At 47.3% G+C, this 20,957-nt stretch overlaps 1 protein-coding gene across 3 annotated transcripts in view; it reads right to left on the bottom strand.

Moving 5' to 3' along the window:
• ATP7B (ATPase copper transporting beta) overlaps nt 1–20,957 on the bottom strand; it is a 43,954-nt gene that overhangs the window by 8,042 nt on the left and 14,955 nt on the right. For 2 of the 3 annotated variants that reach the window (XR_005661177.1, XM_029047915.2), the window contains exons 3-18: nt 18,839–20,069; nt 17,622–17,891; nt 15,733–15,896; nt 14,924–15,085; nt 13,577–13,653; nt 12,466–12,640; nt 11,365–11,598; nt 10,022–10,113; nt 8,776–8,903; nt 8,511–8,665; nt 6,868–7,002; nt 3,669–3,863; nt 2,932–3,114; nt 1,290–1,458; nt 829–975; nt 53–195 (exon numbers count right to left, since the gene is read on the bottom strand). Coding sequence is in view for 2 of the 3 variants with exons in the window: in XM_029047915.2 (XP_028903748.1) it covers nt 53–195; nt 829–975; nt 1,290–1,458; nt 2,932–3,114; nt 3,669–3,863; nt 6,868–7,002; nt 8,511–8,665; nt 8,776–8,903; nt 10,022–10,113; nt 11,365–11,598; nt 12,466–12,640; nt 13,577–13,653; nt 14,924–15,085; nt 15,733–15,896; nt 17,622–17,891; nt 18,839–20,069 (3,660 nt within the window). In the remaining variant the exon portion in view is untranslated. The remainder of the gene's footprint in view (nt 1–52; nt 196–828; nt 976–1,289; nt 1,459–2,931; nt 3,115–3,668; nt 3,864–6,867; nt 7,003–8,510; nt 8,666–8,775; nt 8,904–10,021; nt 10,114–11,364; nt 11,599–12,465; nt 12,641–13,576; nt 13,654–14,923; nt 15,086–15,732; nt 15,897–17,621; nt 17,892–18,838; nt 20,070–20,957) is intronic. The other variant, XM_039914928.1, reaches the window with a different exon arrangement.

The raw sequence follows: 20,957 nt of genomic DNA, 5'->3' as shown, positions 1-20,957 counted from the left end.
CCGTGGAGAACCGCCCGCTTGAACGGAGTCGAAGAAGAAGAATCTTCCCTACCTGAGTGGCGATGGCCTTTGCGGTTTTCCTGTTGTCTCCGGTGATGAGAACCACGTCCACTCCCATGGTTTTCAGGGTGTGGACGGCCAGGGCCGCCTCCTGTTTGACACCGTCCGCGATGGCGATCATGCCACTGAGCACGCCTACGGAGAAGGCAGCAAAGGATGGCGTCAAGGGGAAACTGCTCCTCTAGTGCACTTTGAGGTCCTGGCATTGTTGGGGGGCAGAGAAGGACTGCACAGAGCGATGACCAGGATGAGTATGGGAGGGACAGGACCAGACGACAGAGCATGTGCATGTGTACATGTGTGTACACATGCCAAGACTGATTTGACATGTGACTGGATCGGCCTCATAGAAGCCATGCAGTTAGGAGAGGGAGCGGAAGCTCATAGTGGGCAGGGAACGTGTCTTCCAACTCTGTTGTACTATACCCTCCCAAGCGCTCAGTACAGTGCTCTGCACACGATAAGTGCTCAATAGATACCACCGATTGACTGATAAAACCAAAGGGACTGGGAGAAGGCTTGCCTTACGGGCAAAGACAGTAGACAGAGTAAGAAGGCAGTCAGACGTGACTGTTTCAAGGCAAGACGGAGAATGAAGGGAGGAGCACCTTGAAGTCAAGAGAAAGAGGGGAAAAAGGAGATTCACCCAGGGCCAAAAGCTTGACAGAGCGGTTCTCCAGAGTCACGACAGAACGGCCGCTGCGTCTCGAGTGCCTGTGGCGTGCAGAGCACTGTACTAAGCACTAAATGGCTCAAGGAACTAGTTACCATCGATAGCCACCAAGATGGCTGTCTGTCCTTTCATCTCATGGTCTACCATCGCATCATTAACGTCACTGGAGATGTGCAGGCCGTTGCGTCTCATCCATTCCCGGTTTCCAATCAGCACTGAGCAGGTCTGGGAGGGAGCTGCATCTGTCCAATAGTGAGGCGGGCCCATGAAACGGAAAACTAATGAATTCTACTAAGTGGCTGTTGGATTCTGAAGGTTTTGTGTAGGCACGCGGACCCCGGCTCCCGGCACTATGGGTAATTGGAAAGTGGCAGTGGGACTGAAGAAGCGAAGAGCGTTCATTACACCTACCAACGTACCCTCTGGTCTTAAGGAAAAGGAGGAAATACCAGTGGGAATACCCAGCCCGGTTGCTCAGCCTCTGGGGCTTGGCTCTAACCCAAAGAGGTCCCTGCTTATTGACTTATCCCAGAACAGAGATGATGGTCGGCGGAACCTTTTTCAGTGGGATGACTGCCAGCTCCGTTCAGGTGACTCTTCGGTTCGCTGGGAAGATGTTTGCTCTGGGCTAGGATGGCTTCAACGTCGCTGACTTTACAGCCGATTCCACAGCCGGGCACAGCTTGGAAATCTGTACAGTATCCTAGGGTTTCTGTTCCCAGTTCCTGAGGGGGGAGGGAGGGAAGAAGGATGAGAGAGAGTGAGAGAAAGGCAGAGAGAGGCACTCAGAGATGACCCTCCCCTCTCACAGAGATCGAGGGGGCCAAAAGGCAGGCTGAGAGGCAACAGGTTACAGGAACCGAGAGGCAGGGTTCTTTCACCTTCACGCTGCGCTGGGCTGTAGGAAGTATCAGGAAGACACGCTGAGTTTACTAAGTGTGCCATGAGATTAGCTGGCTTATACGGGCCCCCTTTGGTCCTAGACAGCATTGTGAATGCACGTTATAATACAAGAGACACCTTACCGTGTGGTGTCACTGACCCATTTTTAGTTGGTGAAATGCTGCATGACTTGCATGCCCTGACTGCATATGTGTTTGGGTTCAAGACTCTCGAGACAAGTGGAACGCCCTGGGCACTTTCCGTCGACGGCAAAGAACTCTGGTGGGTAGCACCTCCCAGCTGGGTGAACTGGGATGAGATGGAAGCCAGGAATGAAGATTTGCATTAAAGAGTGCCAGGGAGAAAGGTAGCCAGCGGAAAGAGCCTACGACAGAGTCAAGAAGTTGTGGTTTTTTTTGGAGGAGGGTGGTAAAGGAAGGGAGGGCATGTTAATGATATTGTTACTATGAGCCAGGGACTGTACTAAGCACTGGGGTAGGGGTGGATCCAAGCTAATCAGGTTGGACACAGCCCCTGCCTCACAGTCTTAATCCTCATTTTACAGATGAGGTAACTGAGACACAGAGAAGTGAAGTGACTTTCCCAAAGTCACACAGCAGGCAAGACAGAGCTGGGATTAGAACCCAGGTCCTTCTGACTCCCAGGTCTGTGCTCTACCCACTAGGTCCCACCGCTTCTCTCCTAAATCCTCAGATCTGCGTCCTAATCCCAGCTCCATCACTTGCCTCTGTGTGGCCTTGTCCAAGTCAAAATCACTTCATAGCTTTGTGCTTCAGTCTCCTCACCTGTAAAATGGCGAAGAAATATCTGTTCTCCTTCCGCTTTAGATCGAGAGCTCCAATTGGGACAGGGACTGTGTCTGATCTGTTTGTTTTGATCTTCCTCAGCACTTCGCACAGAGCTGGCAGAGTAAAAAATACTGCAATTATCATTATTATTATTGGATGGTTGGGGTGGGATTGAGTTAACGGTTGAGAGGCTGTATCACCTAAATGTTCACCTTTATCTTCAGACTCCACCGTCTCCCCTTGAAGCCCCCCGACCAGTTGTACGGGCAGAAAGCTAATTCACATCTCTAACTTGATGAGAGCACTTCCGTACAGATCCGTAATTTTTTATTTATATTAATGCCTGCCTCCCCTTTTAGGCAACAAGCTCCCTGAGGGCGGGGAACACGTCTACCATCTCTGCTATATTGTACTCTCCCAGGCACTTAGGACAGTGCTCTGCACACAGTAAGTGCTCAATAAATAGGATCGATTGATTGATCAAAGCATTTTGAAAAATCTCCATACCTCTTTACAGTATTTAGTGACTGCCAGGCCTAAGGGGTGCTCACTGCTGGCTTCGGCAGTGCCCACAACCGCCAGGACCTTCTTCAAGGGTAGGATGGCTGGGTCCAGCAGCAGCAGGATTCTCAGCACTTTGGGGACCCCGTAGGTAATGGTGCCCGTTTTGTCGAACATCACTGTCTTTATCTGGAGGGAAGGAACCACATCGGAAGGGCGGTGGTCACCACAACAGACAACTCATGAGAAGTCATTAGAGAGACAAGATAGGAGATGTTACCAGGGCAGAGAAGCAGCATGGCTTAGTGTAAAGAGCACAGACTTGGGAGTCAGAGGTTGTGGGTTCTAATCCCGGCACCGCCACCTGTCAGCTGTACGACTTTAGGCAAGTCACTTAACTTCTCTGGGCCTCAGTTACCTCATCTGTAAAACGGGGATGAAGACTGTGCGCCCCACGTGGGACAACCTGATTACCTTGTATCTACCCCAAGTGCTTAGAACAGAGCTTGGCACATAATAAACGCTTAACAAATACCATCATCATCATTATTCCCTGCCACACAGATTCTTGAAGACATTTACTCTCCACACAGCCTTTGTTCTCGCGGACATAGACAACATACTGGGACGGATGGATGGATGGATGGACGGATGGATGGATGGATGGGCGGACGGACAGAGGGTAGGCCCGGTGCCACATTTTGTAAGTTCTCCAGGCGGGGGTTGGGGGGTGAGGGCCTCACCTTGTGAGCCATCTCCAGAGGTTTCCCTCCTTTGATGAGGATGCCATTCTGAGCAGCCACGCCTGTGCCCACCATGACTGCTGTTGGAGTAGCTAAGCCCAGAGAGCAGGGGCATGCTATGCACAGAACCGTGATGGAGGTCTGGAAGGCGAAGCGGATCACCACTTCGTTTTGTGAGATGTGTTTATTGTATTTCTGCCGGGAAGAAGAAGAGAAGGACAGTCTGAGAGTCGGGCAAGAAATGTGAAATGACCGGGATGCTCTGTCAAGGCCTGGGGGGCTTTGGAGAGGAGCCATTCTGCTGCTCTGCACCTCGGTTTTCCTATTTATCATATTGTGCTCATCCTGATTATCCTCCTAGCTATGGGATGGAGAAAATTAATGAAAGCATTTTGGAAACAAAAAGTCCTATATGTATTTTTCAAAATGAAATCCACTATCAGTACCAGCATTATATTACAGGAAGTCTTGCGATTTGCTTGACTTAGCATTCAAAGGAGTGCTAGAAGACCGATTCACAGGGTTACCAAGCGGCACGCCTACCTCTCATGCTCTAACAAAAAAACATATTTTCTGTTTCCAAGGTACCACAATATTCTCCGCTCCCTACATTCTGTGAATTTGTTTTAATCGATGCTATTTATTGAGAGCCGAAACTGAGCAGAGCATTGTACTAGGAGCTTAGGAGAGTACAATAAAATTAAAAAAACCCAATTCCTGCCCCCAAGAAGCTTCCAATCTACCTGGGGAGCTAAATAGTAAATTAAATTACAGGCAGAGGGAAGCAAAAGAGTTTTAAGATGTGTACATAAGTACTGGGGGGTGGGGAGGGGATGCACTGAATACTTAGATAGGACTTAGGTACTTAGATGTGGCGGGAGAAAGGGGGTGAGAGAGATGAGAGACTAGATAGTGAAGGCTTCCTGGAGGAGATGTGATTTTAGTAGGCCTTTGGAGATGGGGAAAGTGGTGGTCTGCCCAATGTAAAGGGGAGGGAGTCTTTTGGCTTTTTGAAATGGTATTTGTTAAGCACTTACTATGCGCCAGGCACCGTTCTAAGCACTGGGGTAGACACGAGGTAATCAGGTTGGACACAGTCCATGTCCCACATGGGGCTCACAGTCTCAATCCCCATTTTACAGATGAGGCAACTGAGGCACAGAGAAGTGACGTGACTTGTCCAAGGTCCCACGTCAGACAAGTGGCAGATGTGGGATTAGAACTCAGATCCTTGACATTTAGAGAAGTAGCACCTCATAGTGGATAGAGCAAGGGCCGGGGAGTCACAAGGTCATGGGTTCTAATCCCGGCTCTGCCCCTTAATAATGTTGGTATTTGTTAAGCGCTTACTATGTGCAGAGCACTGTTCTAAGCGCTGGGGTAGACACAGGGGAATCAGGTTGTCCCACGTGGGGCTCACAGTCTTAATCCCCATTTTACAGATGAGGGAACTGAGGCACAGAGAAGTTAAGTGACTTGCCCACAGTCACACAGCTGACAAGTGGCAGAGCTGGGATTCGAACTCATGAGCCCTGACTCCAAAGACCGTGCTCTTTCCTTGTCTGCTGTGTGACCGGGGGCAAGTCACTTCACTACTCTGTGCCTCAGTTGTCTCATCTGTAAAATGGGTATTGAGACTGTGAGCCCCAGGCGGGGCAGGGATTGTGCCCAACTCAATTTGCTTGTATCCACCCCAGTGCTTCGTATAATGCCTGGTACAAAGTAAGTGGTTAACAAACACCATCATTTATCCTTCTTAGAAAGAGGAATCAGCATCTGGGAATCTTAAAAATTAAAATTTAGCAATTTGAGGCCAAAATCCCACAAAATGCTTCTCCAGCAGAAATCCTCCCCAATCTGCTAGGATTTTACAGACTCCTGAAAGACACCACAAAGTAAACTAATAGCATCTTAAAAGACTGACAGTACCTCATTCCATCAGCGTCCTCCTCGATATTGCAGTTAAAAAAAAATTCCAAATGTAAGATGGGAGGGCAAGGAACACCAAAAAGCCATTCCAATTTTTCCTCATTAAACACATTTTTTCCCAGTTTCACACACCACTGCAATCTCATCTCCTCCCATATTAGGACAATTAGTATTCCAGAGATGCAGCTCTCCCAGGCTCAATAACCAGGGCTTGATCTTTGAGCTACAAGTCTCCGTCACTTCTAGAACTAGAGTGATGGTCACACGTTATCAAAGATGTTTCTGCCATCCTACATCCAAAAGTTCTCACACTAACTGATCTTAAGCAAGAGACAGGCCTGGACTAGAAATCTAAACAAAAGCCAAAGAACAGAAAGAAGAAATGATAAAAGAGGCTAAAAATCTCAGCCCAACAGTAAAATGGGATCAGTACAGATTTGCTGGGGGACACATATCTGTCTATGCACATATGTAGGTATATAGAGAAAAACAAACTGAGCGAGTTAGAGAGCAAGCACTATAATTACAGCTATTTTGGCACTTGTTAAGCACATACTACGTGCCATTTTAAACACTAAGGAAGATACAAGTTAATCAGGTTGGACACAGTCCTTGTCTCATGTGGGGCTCAAAGTCTAAGTAGAAGGGAGTAGGATGTAATTCCCATTTATCAGATGAGATAACTGAGGCACAGGAAAGTTACTTGACTTGCCCAAGGTCACACAGCAGATATGTGACAAGAATCGGAAATAGGACTCAGGTCCACGTTATCTCCATTAGGCTACGCTGCTATGGCTCTCCTTTTCTAAAGGGGACAATAAAGATGATGAGTTTGCATCCATGTGGATACAGGTCTAGCTGAAGCGACCACTGGGCATGCAATCATTCATTCCACAGAGACAGAACCCGTGAAGACAGCTCAGCCGTTCGCTGTTCGTATAGCCGAGAAAGAGCAGGGTGACAATAGCAGGAAATGTGCTGTGGGCTTCCTCTGAACAACACCTACCTCATGGGGGTTTCCTCAATCAATAGGAAAACAGCCACAAAACAATTTGTTTCAGGGAAAATATTTTCTACAGGAATTAAAGGACCATTTTTCATGAATGAATGGTCACCAGAAGCGGCAGGATAGAAGGCCTGGTTTTCTGATTTTCCTGGGTGAAGATTTGTGCAGACAAAAATATGAAATGAGCAAATATGGATTCATTAGAAGAGACAGGTAACTAAAGTTGCCAAATTGAACAGAAAGAATGAGTAAGGCTCTACTTACGGGAAAGTACTTCTGAACAACATCAAAGTTGACGAAGCCGATTATAATCCAAACCACCAATGTCACGGTTGAAATGATGATGATAAAAGGGACGAAATAGCCACTAAATCTGTCAGCTAGTTGTTGAATGGGAGCCTAGTAAAAAAAACAAAAACATCCCATATTGAGAATTTTAGACCAAGAAGCCCCAAACCCAAGTGTCTCCATACAAAACCTTAATTTTCCTCCTCAGTATAAATACATTATACTCAGTGTAAATGTTGCTTATTAACCTGTAAAATATCTTTGCAGATCTTAATTCTACGTCTTAGTGAAAACACCATGGAGTTAAAGCAGGGCATTTGCAAAATTCTTTGGATTCCTTACTTTTGACATTGGAACTGCTTCTATTTATTTTCCATCTACACCTACTCCCTTGGAGAATTCATTTGCTCCCATGGCTTCAACTACCAACTCTACGCAGATGATTGGTGAATTTCCCTCTCTAACCCCGACTTCTCTTCTTCTCTGCTGTCTTGCATTTCCACCAGTCTTCAGGACATCTTTACCTGAATATCTTCTGACTACACATGTCCAAAACCGAACTCATCTTCCCACCCGAACCCTGTCCTCTCCCTGCCTTCCTCATCACTAAAGACAGTACCATCACCCTCTCTATCTCACAAGCCTGTAACTTCACCATTATCCTCAACTCATTTCTCTCGTTCGACCACATATTCAATCTGTCACCAAAACCTACCTTCGCAACACTACTAAAAATCTGCCCTTGGCCCTCCATCCAAACTGTACTGTGCTGACCCAAGCATTTATCCTGTCCTGCCCTGATGACTGCATCAGCCTCCTTGCTGACCTCCCTGCCTCCTGTCCCTCCCTCAACAGTCATTCATCCATTCAATCATATTTATTGAGCGTTACTGTGTGCAGAGCACTGTACTAAGCGCTTGGAAAATATAATTCAGCAACAAAGCGAGACAATCCCTACCCACAACGGACTCACAGTCTAGAAGGGGGGAGAGAGACTTCAAAACAAGTAAACAGCCATAAATAACATCAATATAAAATAAATAAAATTATAGATATATACACATAAAAAATATGGAATGCTTCACAAATTTGCAGTTCACCCTGCTGCCCGGATCATTTTCCTAAAAATAAGTTCAGTCCACATATCTCCAGTCCTCAAAAACCTCCAGGGGTTGCCCATCCACAACTCCGCATCAGATAGAAGCTCCTTACCATTGGCTTTAAAGCATTCAATCAGCTCGCCCCTATACTCTACCTCGCTGATTTCCTACTACGGGCCAGCCCACGTGTTTCACTCCTGTAGTGCCAGCTTGCTCACTGTGCTTCAATCTCTTCTATCTCACCGTTGACCCCTTTTTCCCACAACCTCTCTCTGTTCACTTATCCCACTGAATCTGTACCCTTTACTCACTTGATAGTCACCCCATTCTCAGCCCCACAGCACTTAGGTTCGTATCTCTAATTTTTTTTTTTTTATTAATGTCCCTCTCCCCCTCTACACTAGACGCTCCTTCTGGGCAGGGATCGTGCCTACCAACTCTCTTGTACTCTCCCAAGTGCTCGGTACAGCGCCCAATATGCAGCAGATGCTCAATAAATACCACGGACAGATTCTTTACCTTTGACATCTGAGCTTCTTCTACCAATTTCACAATTTGGGCCAGGGTGGTGTCAGACCCAACGTGCGTGGCATTGATCAGCACGGATCCATGGGCATTTATGGAACCGGCAATCACTGTGCTCCCTGGTTTTTTAGTGACTGGCATAGCCTCGCCTAGAGGGAGGGGAGAAGGGGAAGAGACATCATCTCTGGGTCACCGTGAGCATCTCATCTTCCGACAAATGGTGTGATGGCGCTAGCCATGGAGTTCGGCGCTAGCTCACCTGTGATGAGGGACTCGTCCACCATAGTGTGGCCTTCCAGGACTTTCCCATCCACGGGGAACTTCCCCCCGGGGACCACCTTGATTACGTCTCCCCGCTGAACCAGCTCCATGGGCACCTGCTCCTCCCTGAAACACCAGAGTCACAAATGTGGTGGCGCAGGCCCTCAGCTCCCCTTCCTTTTTAATATTAATAACAGTAATAATAATAACAATCATAGCAACAGTATTTGTTAAATTCTAACTAAGAGCCACACCCTGGACAAAGCACTGAGGTTGACAGGAGATAATCACAGGAGGGGCTCAGAGTCTAAGTAGGAGGTAGAAGAGGAATTTCATCCCCATTTTACAGATGAGGAAACCAAAGCCCAGAGAAATTAAAAGCACACACGGCAGGCAAGTGTCGGAGCTGGGATTCGAACACAGGTGCTCTCGGACTTGTGCTCTTTCCATTAAGACCCACTGTTTACACATTCTTCTCCTCCTTCACCAAAATCACAATTTAGTCAAGCCAACAAAATACTTTGGCAGTCAAAACCTGCTTGTGTTGCACACCCCGCTTAGCTCAACAATAGCTTAATCTATTTGAAGGATGGAAAGGGTGGGAACGTCTTCATCGGTGGAGATTGTTTCACATATCGGTGTGATTTTGGGTGAATGGTGTTGGACCCCACCTCCAATTCCCTACCCTAGCCTACCTATGCGACTAACATGGGGTCAAGGGGAAATCAAGATATATATAGACAGGAACATAATCCACATCCTCTTGTCCCAGTGCAGGACTGTCCTGTATCCAATCATGCCATACACAAGTCTTTCTGGGGGCATCATTATGAACGGTCAGTGGAGGTGATCTGGTCATTTCCCTCAGCTATCTGTTCCAGGGTTTAACCCTCACTACCCCTATATACTGCTATCCCGAAATCACCTTTTCCACCCAGAGGTGCCCACCTTTGCCACTGCCTTTGGAAAACCGGGAAGAGGAGCTCACGTGATTTCCTACAGAAACTCCCAGCGGTCCGAAACCCAGGTGCAACCAGAGAATCTCCGATCTCACCCAGAGTCTGAGGCAAACGCTCCAGCACTGTGAACCGTGACATCCCCGGGAAAAAGCTGGATATGTGTGGGGGTAAGATAATCTGGCCCACTTTTTTCAAAGGAATAACTTTACTTTCCTGCCAGTCACAATGTTCCAGGACATCTAAATTCCAGCCCGTGCAAAAAGTCTCTAATAAAAAAATACTCACCTGATGATTAAGTTGTCAGCACCGAATGTCACCACGGTAGCTTCTGTAGCTTGGAGAGACATGAGTTTGGCGAGAGCTTCTGATGTTTTACTCTGAGATGGATGAGAAAAAAGATAACAGACAAGTGCAACTCTTTGAACCCCAGCTAAAGGCTCTAGAGTTCTGAGAGACATGGGGAGGCAATGACAGTCTTCTATTCGCAGAGTGATGACCGCTGTTTGTTCCTGCCTTGCAAGGAAATCCAAACCCCAAACATTTCTCATCAGCCCTTTCCACACTAACTGCTGTCTTAGCACTGAAGTGCTTTCTGGCAGTAAACACTAGCACCCTGGACTGGTGGAGGAAAGAAACGAGGATGGAATTTTCTATTTTTGTGTTAAAATGGGGTGAAGTTTTGATAACTTCCACCCTAGGCGCCACCTTCCACTCCTCCCTAAAACTCCCCAGTCCTTTGACTGCTCTTTGGGAAAGTGGCACTCCCCAAACCTGCACTGCTGTTTCCGCTAACCATTCGACAGCCTTCCTTCAGTCATCTAGCAGACTCAAAATTTTTCTGGCCCACAGCTGGTTTCCTTGAAGGTTCAGTCTTATTTCTTCCAGTCCCGGGCGTGTACTAATTTGCAAGGTTGGCTTAATATTTCTCAAGTGGCAAGTTATTGAAAATCCAATGCATCTTATGGGAAAAATGCCTTCTGGGAGCAAGATGCACTTCACGATAACAGGTGCAGGGCGAGGTCATAGGCAAGGGATGGTGTCATGAGAATGGCCACCGAGATGGACGACTAGCCCCCGCCCCATTCTTCCAAGTATCGTTTAGTGTCCTTTTCAAAGGCACAACTTTGTCAGAGGCTGGGAGGATCACTAGTCTGACCTAGTTTAGCCTTTCTCCTTTAATAATAATAAAAATGATGGTATTTTTTAAGCTTTTATTATGTGTCAAGCACTGTTCTAAGTGCTGGGGTAGAGATGACTTAATCAGGTTAGATACGGTCCCTGTCCCACATGGGACTCACAATCTTAATCCCCATTTTACAGAAGAGGCAACAGGCCCAGAGAAGTTAAGACGTGCCCAAAGTTACACAGCAGGCAAGTAGCAAAGCCGGGAATAGAACCCAAGACCTTATGGTTCCCAGGCCCATGCTCTATCCGCTACGCCATTCTGCTTCTCACGTGATTATAGTTCGGATTCCCCCCCCTGACCCTGCAGTGCCTTCCTCCACCCCTCCCAAGAAGGAGATCTGGCAGGATTAACTCATAACGAAACACCAATTTTTCAATTCCAAGCCAAGTCATTACAGGAATTACAGTTACAGCTTAAGGCCCATCCCAAGAAGGCAGGTTACCTTCGCCACGTGTTCCAGCCATCTCCCCAGGGCAATAAAGACAAAGAGCATTGGGGGAGTGTCAAAGAAGGTCACTGGACTCTGCTCCGCTTTTTCAACAATGGCCACCACCAAGATCACAAGAGAGTAAACGTAGGCAATGCTGGTGGCCAACACGATCAGCACATCCATGTTGGCGGTTTTGTGTTTCAGAGACTTGTAGGCTTGGACGTAGAAATACCATCCGCCAAGGAACTGTCAAGAGAAGAATGTGGGGGATGGGGGGGAGAGCAAGGGGAGTCGATCCATTAGGACTGCCAATTGGCAGGAGGCAAAGCTCTTACAGTAACATTTTTGGGCAACAGTTACCTCCCACAAGATACTGACTGACTAGGCTTTCAAATAATTGCATATACCTTAACTCCAAAATTCAAAAGGCATTGATTTCTTTTCAGTAACAGTCATGAAACTTTGAAACAGGCAACCATCTATCGGGGCATTTACTGAGCGCTCAATGGATGCAATTAAGTGTATAAAGTGCCGGCGAGAGTACAACAGTTATAGACACACTCCCTGTCTATTGTTTGACCTTCTGGTTAAGCACACACATGTAGAGGGTCCGACTCCATTGTTTTCGAAATAACTGGAGGGTGGCTTCAGCGGGTAAATGGAGTCTTAGTTTTGCATGGTGGTGACAGTGCAAATTTGCCAAAATGTAAACTGAGACAGCGGGTAGAAAGCACAGCCTAGTGGAAAGGCTCAAGGGCGGGGATTGTGACTACCAACCCTGTGGTACTGTACTCCTCCAAGTGCTTAGCACACTGCTGTGCACACAATAAGAGCTCAATGAATACCGGCGATTGACTGATTAATGGCTTGGGCAAGTCCCAAGGAGCTTACAGTTTAGGGGGAGATTAGTTAAAATTTCATCTCTGGGACTCTTTATAAATAGGCATACTCTCCAGCGTTGCAGAATCAACCCAGTCGATCAATTAATCGTATATACTGAGCACTTACTGTGGGCATAGCACTGTATTGAACACTGTACACTGTCAGGGCCCAAATTAAACTCCCCTGGCAGTGAGCAAAGAGAAGAGTGCTGCATTTCTCCCTCATACATACCTGGACAAAAGTACACAGGATAAAGAAGACAAGATTTAAAATGGACAGTCCCGGAATGATGTTGTATTCCAACACCATTGACTCATGAGGCTGGTTGCTGGGTATTAGCATATATATCATTAAGCATAACACAGGGATTCCAAACACCAGGCTGCACAAGAAAGATTTCTTCCACCTACATAACAACAGAAGCAGATAATAATAATAATAATAGTAACAATAATATAACTATGGTATTACTATGTCCCTATTGGGGATTAAGCACTGCACTAACTGCTGCTCAACACAGATCCTGTTCCACCCAAGGCTCACAGTCTAAGTGACAAAGAGAACGGGTAGCTTGTCCCCATTGCACAGATGAACCTGAGGCACAGAGAGGTTACGTGATTCGTTCACGGTCACACAGTACGTCAGTGGCAGAGCTGGCCGCCCGGCTTCCAGATCCAGAATCTTTCCAACAGGCCACCACATCTCTGGGTGTTATGCCAGGATCACACGCCACTTTGGGCTGGAAGGCAGTGTGTTCTAGTGCAGAGAGCACGAACCTGGTAGTCAAAGGTCCTGGATTCTAATCCCAACTCTGTCACTTGCCTGCTGTGTGACCTGGGCAAGTCATTTAACTTCTCTGTGGCTCAGTTTCCTCATCTGTAAAATTCAACACCTGTTCTCCCTCCTTCTTAGACTGTGAGACCAATGAGAGGCAGTGACTGTGTCCCACCTGAGTGTCTTGTATCTACCCCAGTGCTTAGTACAGCGCTCGATACATAATTAATGCTTAAGAAATACTACTATCATTATTATTCCTAACAACACTGCTGAATTGATGAGCTCCTCCCTCTCTACTAACCAGATTAACTGACCGCACATTTCCCAACTCCCTTCAAACAAGCTGCTAGACCCGAACGCTCAATAAACAGAATTGATTGATCTAAAGAAAAGGAGCTGGTCCTTCGATCCTTCTCCTCTGAACCCCAAGAGCATTAACATTAAGAGAGTCACTGACACCGCTGGAAGGGGAAACAAAGAGCAACAACAGTTGGGCAAATCCCACTAATGAATTCTGACGATAAATTTGGCCACTGCCTGGGTAGAGAACCGTTACTTTACTTACTGCCTTATTTCCATCTTGTGATCTAAATGATGAGCACTTGGGTCTCTCTGGGCCAGGGAAGCATGGAAGCCAATCCCCTTGTTATTTAAAAAAAAAAAAAAAGCACATTTACCAGGTTAGCAAATCAGTTGGGAGAAAGCTTTTTCTCCATCTTGCTATGTGAGGCACTCCAAAATTCAAAAAGTAATCTAAATTTAGTTTCTCTTCTTCTTTCCAATGTTCTTTTACCTTCCTCTCTTACCAAAAAAACCAAAACACACGCAGACACATTCAATGATCATGGGCTCATACACAGACATATCATTATCAGTTCCATTTACTGAGTGCTAACTACGTGCAAAGCACTGTATTAAGCGCTTGGGAGGGCACGATACAACGGAGTTGGCAGATAGGCTCCCCGCCCACAACGAGCTTACCGTCTAGAGGGGATATATTCCAGAATTATTTGTTTAATGTTCCCTATATATTTGGGCTTATGAAATTCATCAGCCATGGTCAGGGCATCCCTAAAGCTGTGACAATCCTCTCTGGTCACTGAGGCAGAAAGAACTAGCAAGGTAATCACTTCATCTCCATAGCCGGTAAATCTAAATTACTGCTCTTAGCTAGACCCTGATGGGTCACACGGCCACTGAGATTTCAACCGAAGACCTTCAACAATTTCACTTCAGTCCATATTTCCCCACTCCTCGAGAACCTCCAGTAGTTACCTGTCTACCTCCTCAACAAACAGAAACTCCTCACCATTGGCTTTAAAGCCCTCATCCAGCTGGCTCCTGCCTACCTCACCTCACTGATTTCCTACCACAGCCCACAGACTTGGCTCCTCTAATGCCAACTTGCTCACTGTACCTCAATCTCTTTGGCAATCATATTGATTGAGCACCTACTGTGATGCATCTGCACTACTTCCCTAGGCTACTAACACTTTAAAAGAAATATATCTAGTATGAGGTGACACGACAAGGGAATTCTACTTTTGCTGTGTTAACCCAAATCGATGTCCATTAGAGTCAAGTGAAAAGATGAGTTAGACATACTAAGACCCGATATGTCTTGTTCCATTCTGTAAAAGGGACCGATCTGTTGTTAGGCTGCATCCTTTTCTTTGCATTCATAATAATAATTGTCATATTTGTTAAGTGCTTACTACGCGTGAAGCACTGTACTAAAAACAGGGGCAGGCTCAAGATAACCAGACTGGACCCAGTCCTTGTAGTGATTGTAATAAGAGTAATATTACTTGTTCATTGCTTACTGTGTGCTGTTCAGGGCTCATGGCAGAAGGGAGAACATTCACTGGACAAAGTTGAATTCAGTCGCGTACTCTTTTGAAAACCAACTTACCTCAATAATTTTTATAATATCTCGAGGACCAACAATTTCAGGATCGAACTTGATGTGAGCCTTGCTGGTGGCGAGGGCCACAGAGGCATAGAAGATGCCATTCGTTTTGGTCAGCTTGGATTCAATGTTGTGAACGCACGAAGCACAGGTCATCCCTGTCACCTGTAGGACAGAACGGCAAAGAGTAAATCGTTATGATGTGGTGCAGGTGGCGGAGCTCACCCTGAACCGAGCCAGGTTTTTACACCAACCTGGTTCTTGATCTCAACTGTGGGACTAGCTTGGAGACCATTGGTGGGCTTTCTTCACTCTCTGCTTCATGGTTTGTTTGTTTTTTATGGTACTTGTTAAATGCTTACTATATACCAAGCACTGTACTAAGCGCTGATGTAGATATAAGCTAATCAGGTTGAACATGGTCTATGACCCCCATGGGGCTCTCAGTCTTAATCCCCAATTTACAGATGAGGTAACTGAAGCCCAGATAAGTGAAGTGATTTGCCCCAGGTCACATGGCAGACAAATGGCAGAGTCGGAATTAGAACCCAGGTCCTTCTGACTTCCAGGCCTGGACTCTATCCACTAGGACACATCTAAGGAGGAGGGAGAACGGGTTTCGAGTCCAGTTCCTTGGATGATATGGTCATGAGTGTTCATCCTACTTCAAAATGCCCAGGTCTCCACTAGCAACTTCCCAAATAAAAAATACACTTATTCAATATGGTGCCATCTATCCTGGCTGTCCATTTCAGTCAGGGAACAAGAGCACAGCTTCTCAACCAAACCGGGTTCTAAAGGGTGGTACTCACAATGAGCTCTATATTGCCATCGGAGCTGGTGTAATCTTCCATGACTGTAGCTTCAAAGCCCAAATTCTGGATCAGTTGAGCTATCTCCAGTGGCTCGATGCTTTTTGGATTATACTTAACCTCGGCCTTTCCTGCCATTAGTGCCACCAAGACTGAAAGCACACCTACAACCACAGAGATGGAGCTATGAGGACAAAAGGGACATGCCCTCTTCATTGACAAGGTAAATAACATTTTTAAATCCCACAGAGGGACCCTGGGTTTGATGGGTTGCCCCACAGAGCGCCTACTGACCTTGATGAGAACTATGCACATGCACCAACAGCAGAAGGGTATTTTTGCACACACTTGCTGCTATTGCTTCCCACAAATACCAAATACCTTTGAGGATCCAAAGAGCAGGATTAAGGCAGGAGGAAGAAAGGGGTCAGGAGACCAAAGAGTAGGAAATTCTGAAGAGCAGAGTGATCTGGAAGGAAAGAAACAATTGCAGGGCAGAAGACAGACGAGGTGCAGAGAAAAGGAAGTCACGGGATGGGCAACAGAAGAGAAGCCTTAATCCGGGCAGATAGGTGAAGCTTGCTTCTGTAGCATTCCCTTAGCAAGTTACAGAATTTTATTTTTCCCAGATTCAATAATAATGATGATAATAATAGTGTTAATGGCATCTGTTAAGGGTAACTGTACGCCAAGAACCATACTAAGCAACCAAATAGGCTCAAGATAGATTGGAGACTGCCTGTTCCACAGGGGTCTCTCAATCTTATGGGGGAGAGAGAACAACTATCTTATCCCCATATTTACACTTGAGAAAACTAAGAAACAGAGATGTTATGTGACAGTGACTTGCCCAAGGTTGAAAAGCAGGTAAGTGGTGTAGCCAGGATTGGAACCCAAGTTTCCTGAATCACAGGCACGTATGTGCTCTTCCCATTTTTCTTGAGATTTAATAAGTGCTTCTTATGTGGCAAGCACCTGGCTCAGTATTGGGGTAGAAATGAGGCAATCCGATCGGACATCATTTTGTACCTCACAAGGCTCACGGTTAAGAGGGACAGCTGGTATCATCCCCATTTTACAGATGTGGAAACGGAGGCACAGAAAAGTGAAGTGATATGCCCAAGATCAGAGAGCATATCGGTGGCAGAGCTGTGACTAGAGTCTGGGTCTCCTGATCCCCGGGCTCTTTTTGTCAGGCCAGGTATACACAAAAAACAACACGTTAGCCAGCCAAGAGAGGAAGTACACCCAGAGAATCAATTGCTCAAGAAAGGCCATGCTGCTCACTTGTAATAATGTTGGTATTTGTTAAGCGCTTACTATGTGCCGAGCACTGTTCTAAGCGCTGGGGTAGACATAGGGGAATCAGGTTGTCCCACGTGGGGCTCACAGTCTTAATCCCCATTTTACAGATGAGGGAACTGAGGCACAGAGAAGTTAAGTGACTTGCCCACAGTCACACAGCCGACAAGTGGCAGAGCTGGGATTCGAACTCATGAGCCCTGACTCCAAAGCCCGTGCTCTTTCCACTGAGCCACGCTGCTTCTCACTTGTAGACTGTAAGCTTCTTGTGGGCAGGGATCACATCTACTAACCGTGTTGTACTTTCTCAGGCGAGTAGTAGAGTAGAGTAGTAGAGTGCTCTGCACATAGTAGGTGGTCAATAAATTCCCTTGTTTGACTGACAAGCATTTATAATGAACTCAACGAAAGCTTCTACCAAGTAGCTGGGCAGGGTGACATACAACCTTCCCCCTGCCCAGGGCTATTATTGGATTACAATTAGCCGTGATCCCCTTGGTCACAAGAGTGCCGGGGTGGGTGGCGGGGGGGTGGAGGCAGGATACAGAATGGATCGAAAGCCTCATTCGTCGCTTTGAATCCCTCACCGTCTTCCTTTTGCAGATTCCGTTCTATATTGGACACACAGGAGGCACAAGTCATGCCCGTGATCCGTAAGAAACACTTCTCAGAGGCCGGGGTTCGGGGAGGTGGCGGTGAGCCCGACTGAGATTTCGTCACAGAGCTCTCCCGGCTGGTGCCTTCACACTGCCTCCGGGCACGGGTTGCTTCCTTCCGCAGGGGACGTGACTCCGCCCCAGGCGGGGTCGCTGGATCCTTCGCACCAAGTGTTCCAACGTGGCTGCTGGCAATAGATCCTATGACGAAACACCAGGGTTACCATTCCTAACGGAGAAATCACAGGCTCCGTCCTGTCTGCTCAGTCCGGACAGAAGCTGACGATATTATCATCATCTACCCTGGTCGGGTAGCAAGATTGGGATCTTGCATTTTGTATCCTTTACAGGGGTTCTGTCTTGAACTTAAGGTTTATTAGAGACCCTGGGAGAGATTGTGACTTCCTCTCCGCCCCCCACACATTTTTTTTTTTTTACGAAATCCATTAAGTGCTTACTATGTGCCAGGCACAGTACTAAGCGCTGGAGTGGATATGAGCCAATCAGTTTGGACACAGTCCATATCCCACATGGGGCTCGCGGTCTTAATCCCCATTTTACAGATGAGGTAGCTGTTGCACAGAGGAGTGAAGTGACATTCCCAAGGTCACACAGCAGACAAGTGGTGGAACTGGGATAAGAACTCAGGTCCTCTGACTCCCAAGCTCATGTTTAATCAAGAAGTCCATGGTCCTCTATGTTTTTAAAATCTTAATGTATTTGAGAGGCTCTGTTGTATTTAGGTGTTCCCAAGTATTTGTATGCCCTTTATATACCTGTTCAATGACAGAATGATCAGGGAGAGCCTCTTGGAAGAGATGGGATTTCAGAAGCCGTGTGTCCTAGTGGCACGTACACGGGTCTGGGAGTCAGGAGACCTGGGTTCTGATCCCGGGTCCGCCCCTCACCCACTGTGTGACCTTGGGTGAGCCATTTAACTTCTCTGTGACTCAGTTCCCTCTTCTGTAAAATGGGTATTCGACACCTGTTCTCCCTCCCTGTTAGACCGTGAGCCCAGAGACGGCGGCCGACCTCATCATCAAGCAACACGTTTAGTATCGTGCTCGACCCATAATAAGCGCTTAACAAATATCCTCATTATTGAGAGCGGACACCATAGGCTTCCATCCGTTCGATCAAACACCTACCTGTGACGACGGATGCCTCGAACCCCATATCTTCTATAGCCTCTCGGAGTTCTTCCGGGCTCGTCGTCCCGGGATTGTAGTCAATGGTGCCGGAGCCTTTGGCTAAAGAGACGGAGACATTATGCACCCCTTCTCTCTGGGCTAGCGAGGTCTCTATGGCCTGCACGCAGGAGCCACAGGTCATCCCTTCTATGTTGATCACGGCGGTGCTCCTGGTTGACGCCCGCACTCGGGATCCTGGGGGGCAGCGAGGCAAACGGAGCCCCGCTGTCCCCCTGCAAGCCGAGCGCTCCGTCCCGCCTTCTCCCACTCCGTTAGGGAGGGAGACCCTGAAGTTCCCAGGAGGCAGGGCCTCGATGGCCCGCCGTAAGGACACCGGGGAGACAGACGTCGGGTCATACTCAACCCGCGCGCTCTGGTCCTCCAGGGACACTCGGATACTGTGCACTCCTGGGAGGTCTGCTATATTTCCTTCTATGTTGAAGACGCAGGACTTGCAGTGCATCCCTTCGACTCCCAGGCTCACGGTGGCCACCGTCCCTGTCTCGCCTGCCGATACCGGTGCATCCCCAGAGTTGAGGCTGGCTGACGCTGGGGTTTTCTTCAGGCCGGGACTCTGTAAGCGGCTCAGGTCGATCGAGTCGATGGCTAACGGGGCCATCTTGCTCTTAATGGCGGCTTCAAACCCCATGTCATCTATGGAGTCCCTGAGATACTCCGGCTGAATCAGGTATGGCTGGTAAGCGATGACGGCTTCCCGGCTGGCGAGGGACACTCTGATCCTCAGGACGCCCTGGAGTTTTCCGATCTTCCCTTCGATGCTGTTGACACAAGATTGGCAAGTCATGCCCTCCACACGGAGCTTGACCAGTGCTTCACTGGCATGGGCCGATCTCCTGGAAGCCGAGGCAGCCTTTTCTTTGGTCGTGTTGGCCTCAAAACCCATGCCCCCGATCTCTAGGCAAATTTCTTCTAGGCTGACCGTCGACTGTTCGTACTCAACAACCGCATTGCCCTTCTCGAGGGAGACTCTTATGCTCATGACGCCTTTCAGGGTCGAAATCTTGCCCTCAATTGCCTCAACGCACGACTGGCAGGTCATCCCTAAAATGTTGATCACCCCGGTGCTTGCCCGAGGGAGCAATTCATCCAGACTCTCTTCATAGCCAACGTTATCAAAGGCAAAACTCTGCTTTGGTACACGAGCCGGGAAGGAAACTTTAGGCAGGGCCTACAAAGGAAAGAAATGACATTAAGGCACCTGAATCTTTAGAGTTCTCTAACAGCAATACCGAGTACTTCTGGAGATTCTTGGCTGCCCGGTGCACAAGTAGTATTTACTGAGTGCCCACTGGGTATAGTCAACTGTACTAGACGCTTAAGATGTGCAGAAGCAAAAGGTGACAGGTTTCACCCTCATGGAGCTTATGCTACAGGAGGAGATGGACATAAATACTTTGACTAATAGAATAATCACCACAGAGAGGTATAGTTATATGATCTCATTTCACACTGCAAAGGGAACAGAAAACATCCGTTGCTGGGTAGGGGTTGTCTCTGTTGCCGAATTGTACTTTCCAAGCACTTAGTAGAGTGTTCAGCACATAGTAAGTGCTCAATAAATATGACTGAATGAATGAATCTGTAAAATGGGGATTAGGACAGTGAGCCCTATGGGGGGGCGGGGATGGGTGTCCAACCTCATTATCTTATATCTACCCGAGTGCTTAGTACAGTGCCTGGTACATAGCAAGCGCTCTATGAATACCATTAGAAAAGCAACCAAAAAAGCCCGAACACCGCAACATACTTTATTTTGCTCACTAAAATCACCTCAGGTAGTCCCATGACATTCAGAGAGTTAGGGAGCTACGGGTAAAAACAAATGAGTATCTGACTGCCTGGAAACTCCTTTCCCAGATCCGGGAAGCTCATCCCACTGCGCCGGATGCTGTAGCTGGAGACTTTATAGTCCTCTAATACTGGGAACTCACTGCAGGCAACAAAAGTGCCTACCGCTTTGGTTATATTGTATTCTTCCAAGCGCTTAGCACAGTGCTCTGCACACGATAAGTACTCTATAAACACCAATGATTTATCAGAGGACTTTTCCTCCTCC

Source organism: Ornithorhynchus anatinus, chromosome 20, assembly GCF_004115215.2.
Source record: "Ornithorhynchus anatinus isolate Pmale09 chromosome 20, mOrnAna1.pri.v4, whole genome shotgun sequence".
Lineage (NCBI taxonomy): Eukaryota > Metazoa > Chordata > Mammalia > Monotremata > Ornithorhynchidae > Ornithorhynchus > Ornithorhynchus anatinus.
This window is presented reverse-complemented; position numbering and strand designations above follow the sequence as displayed.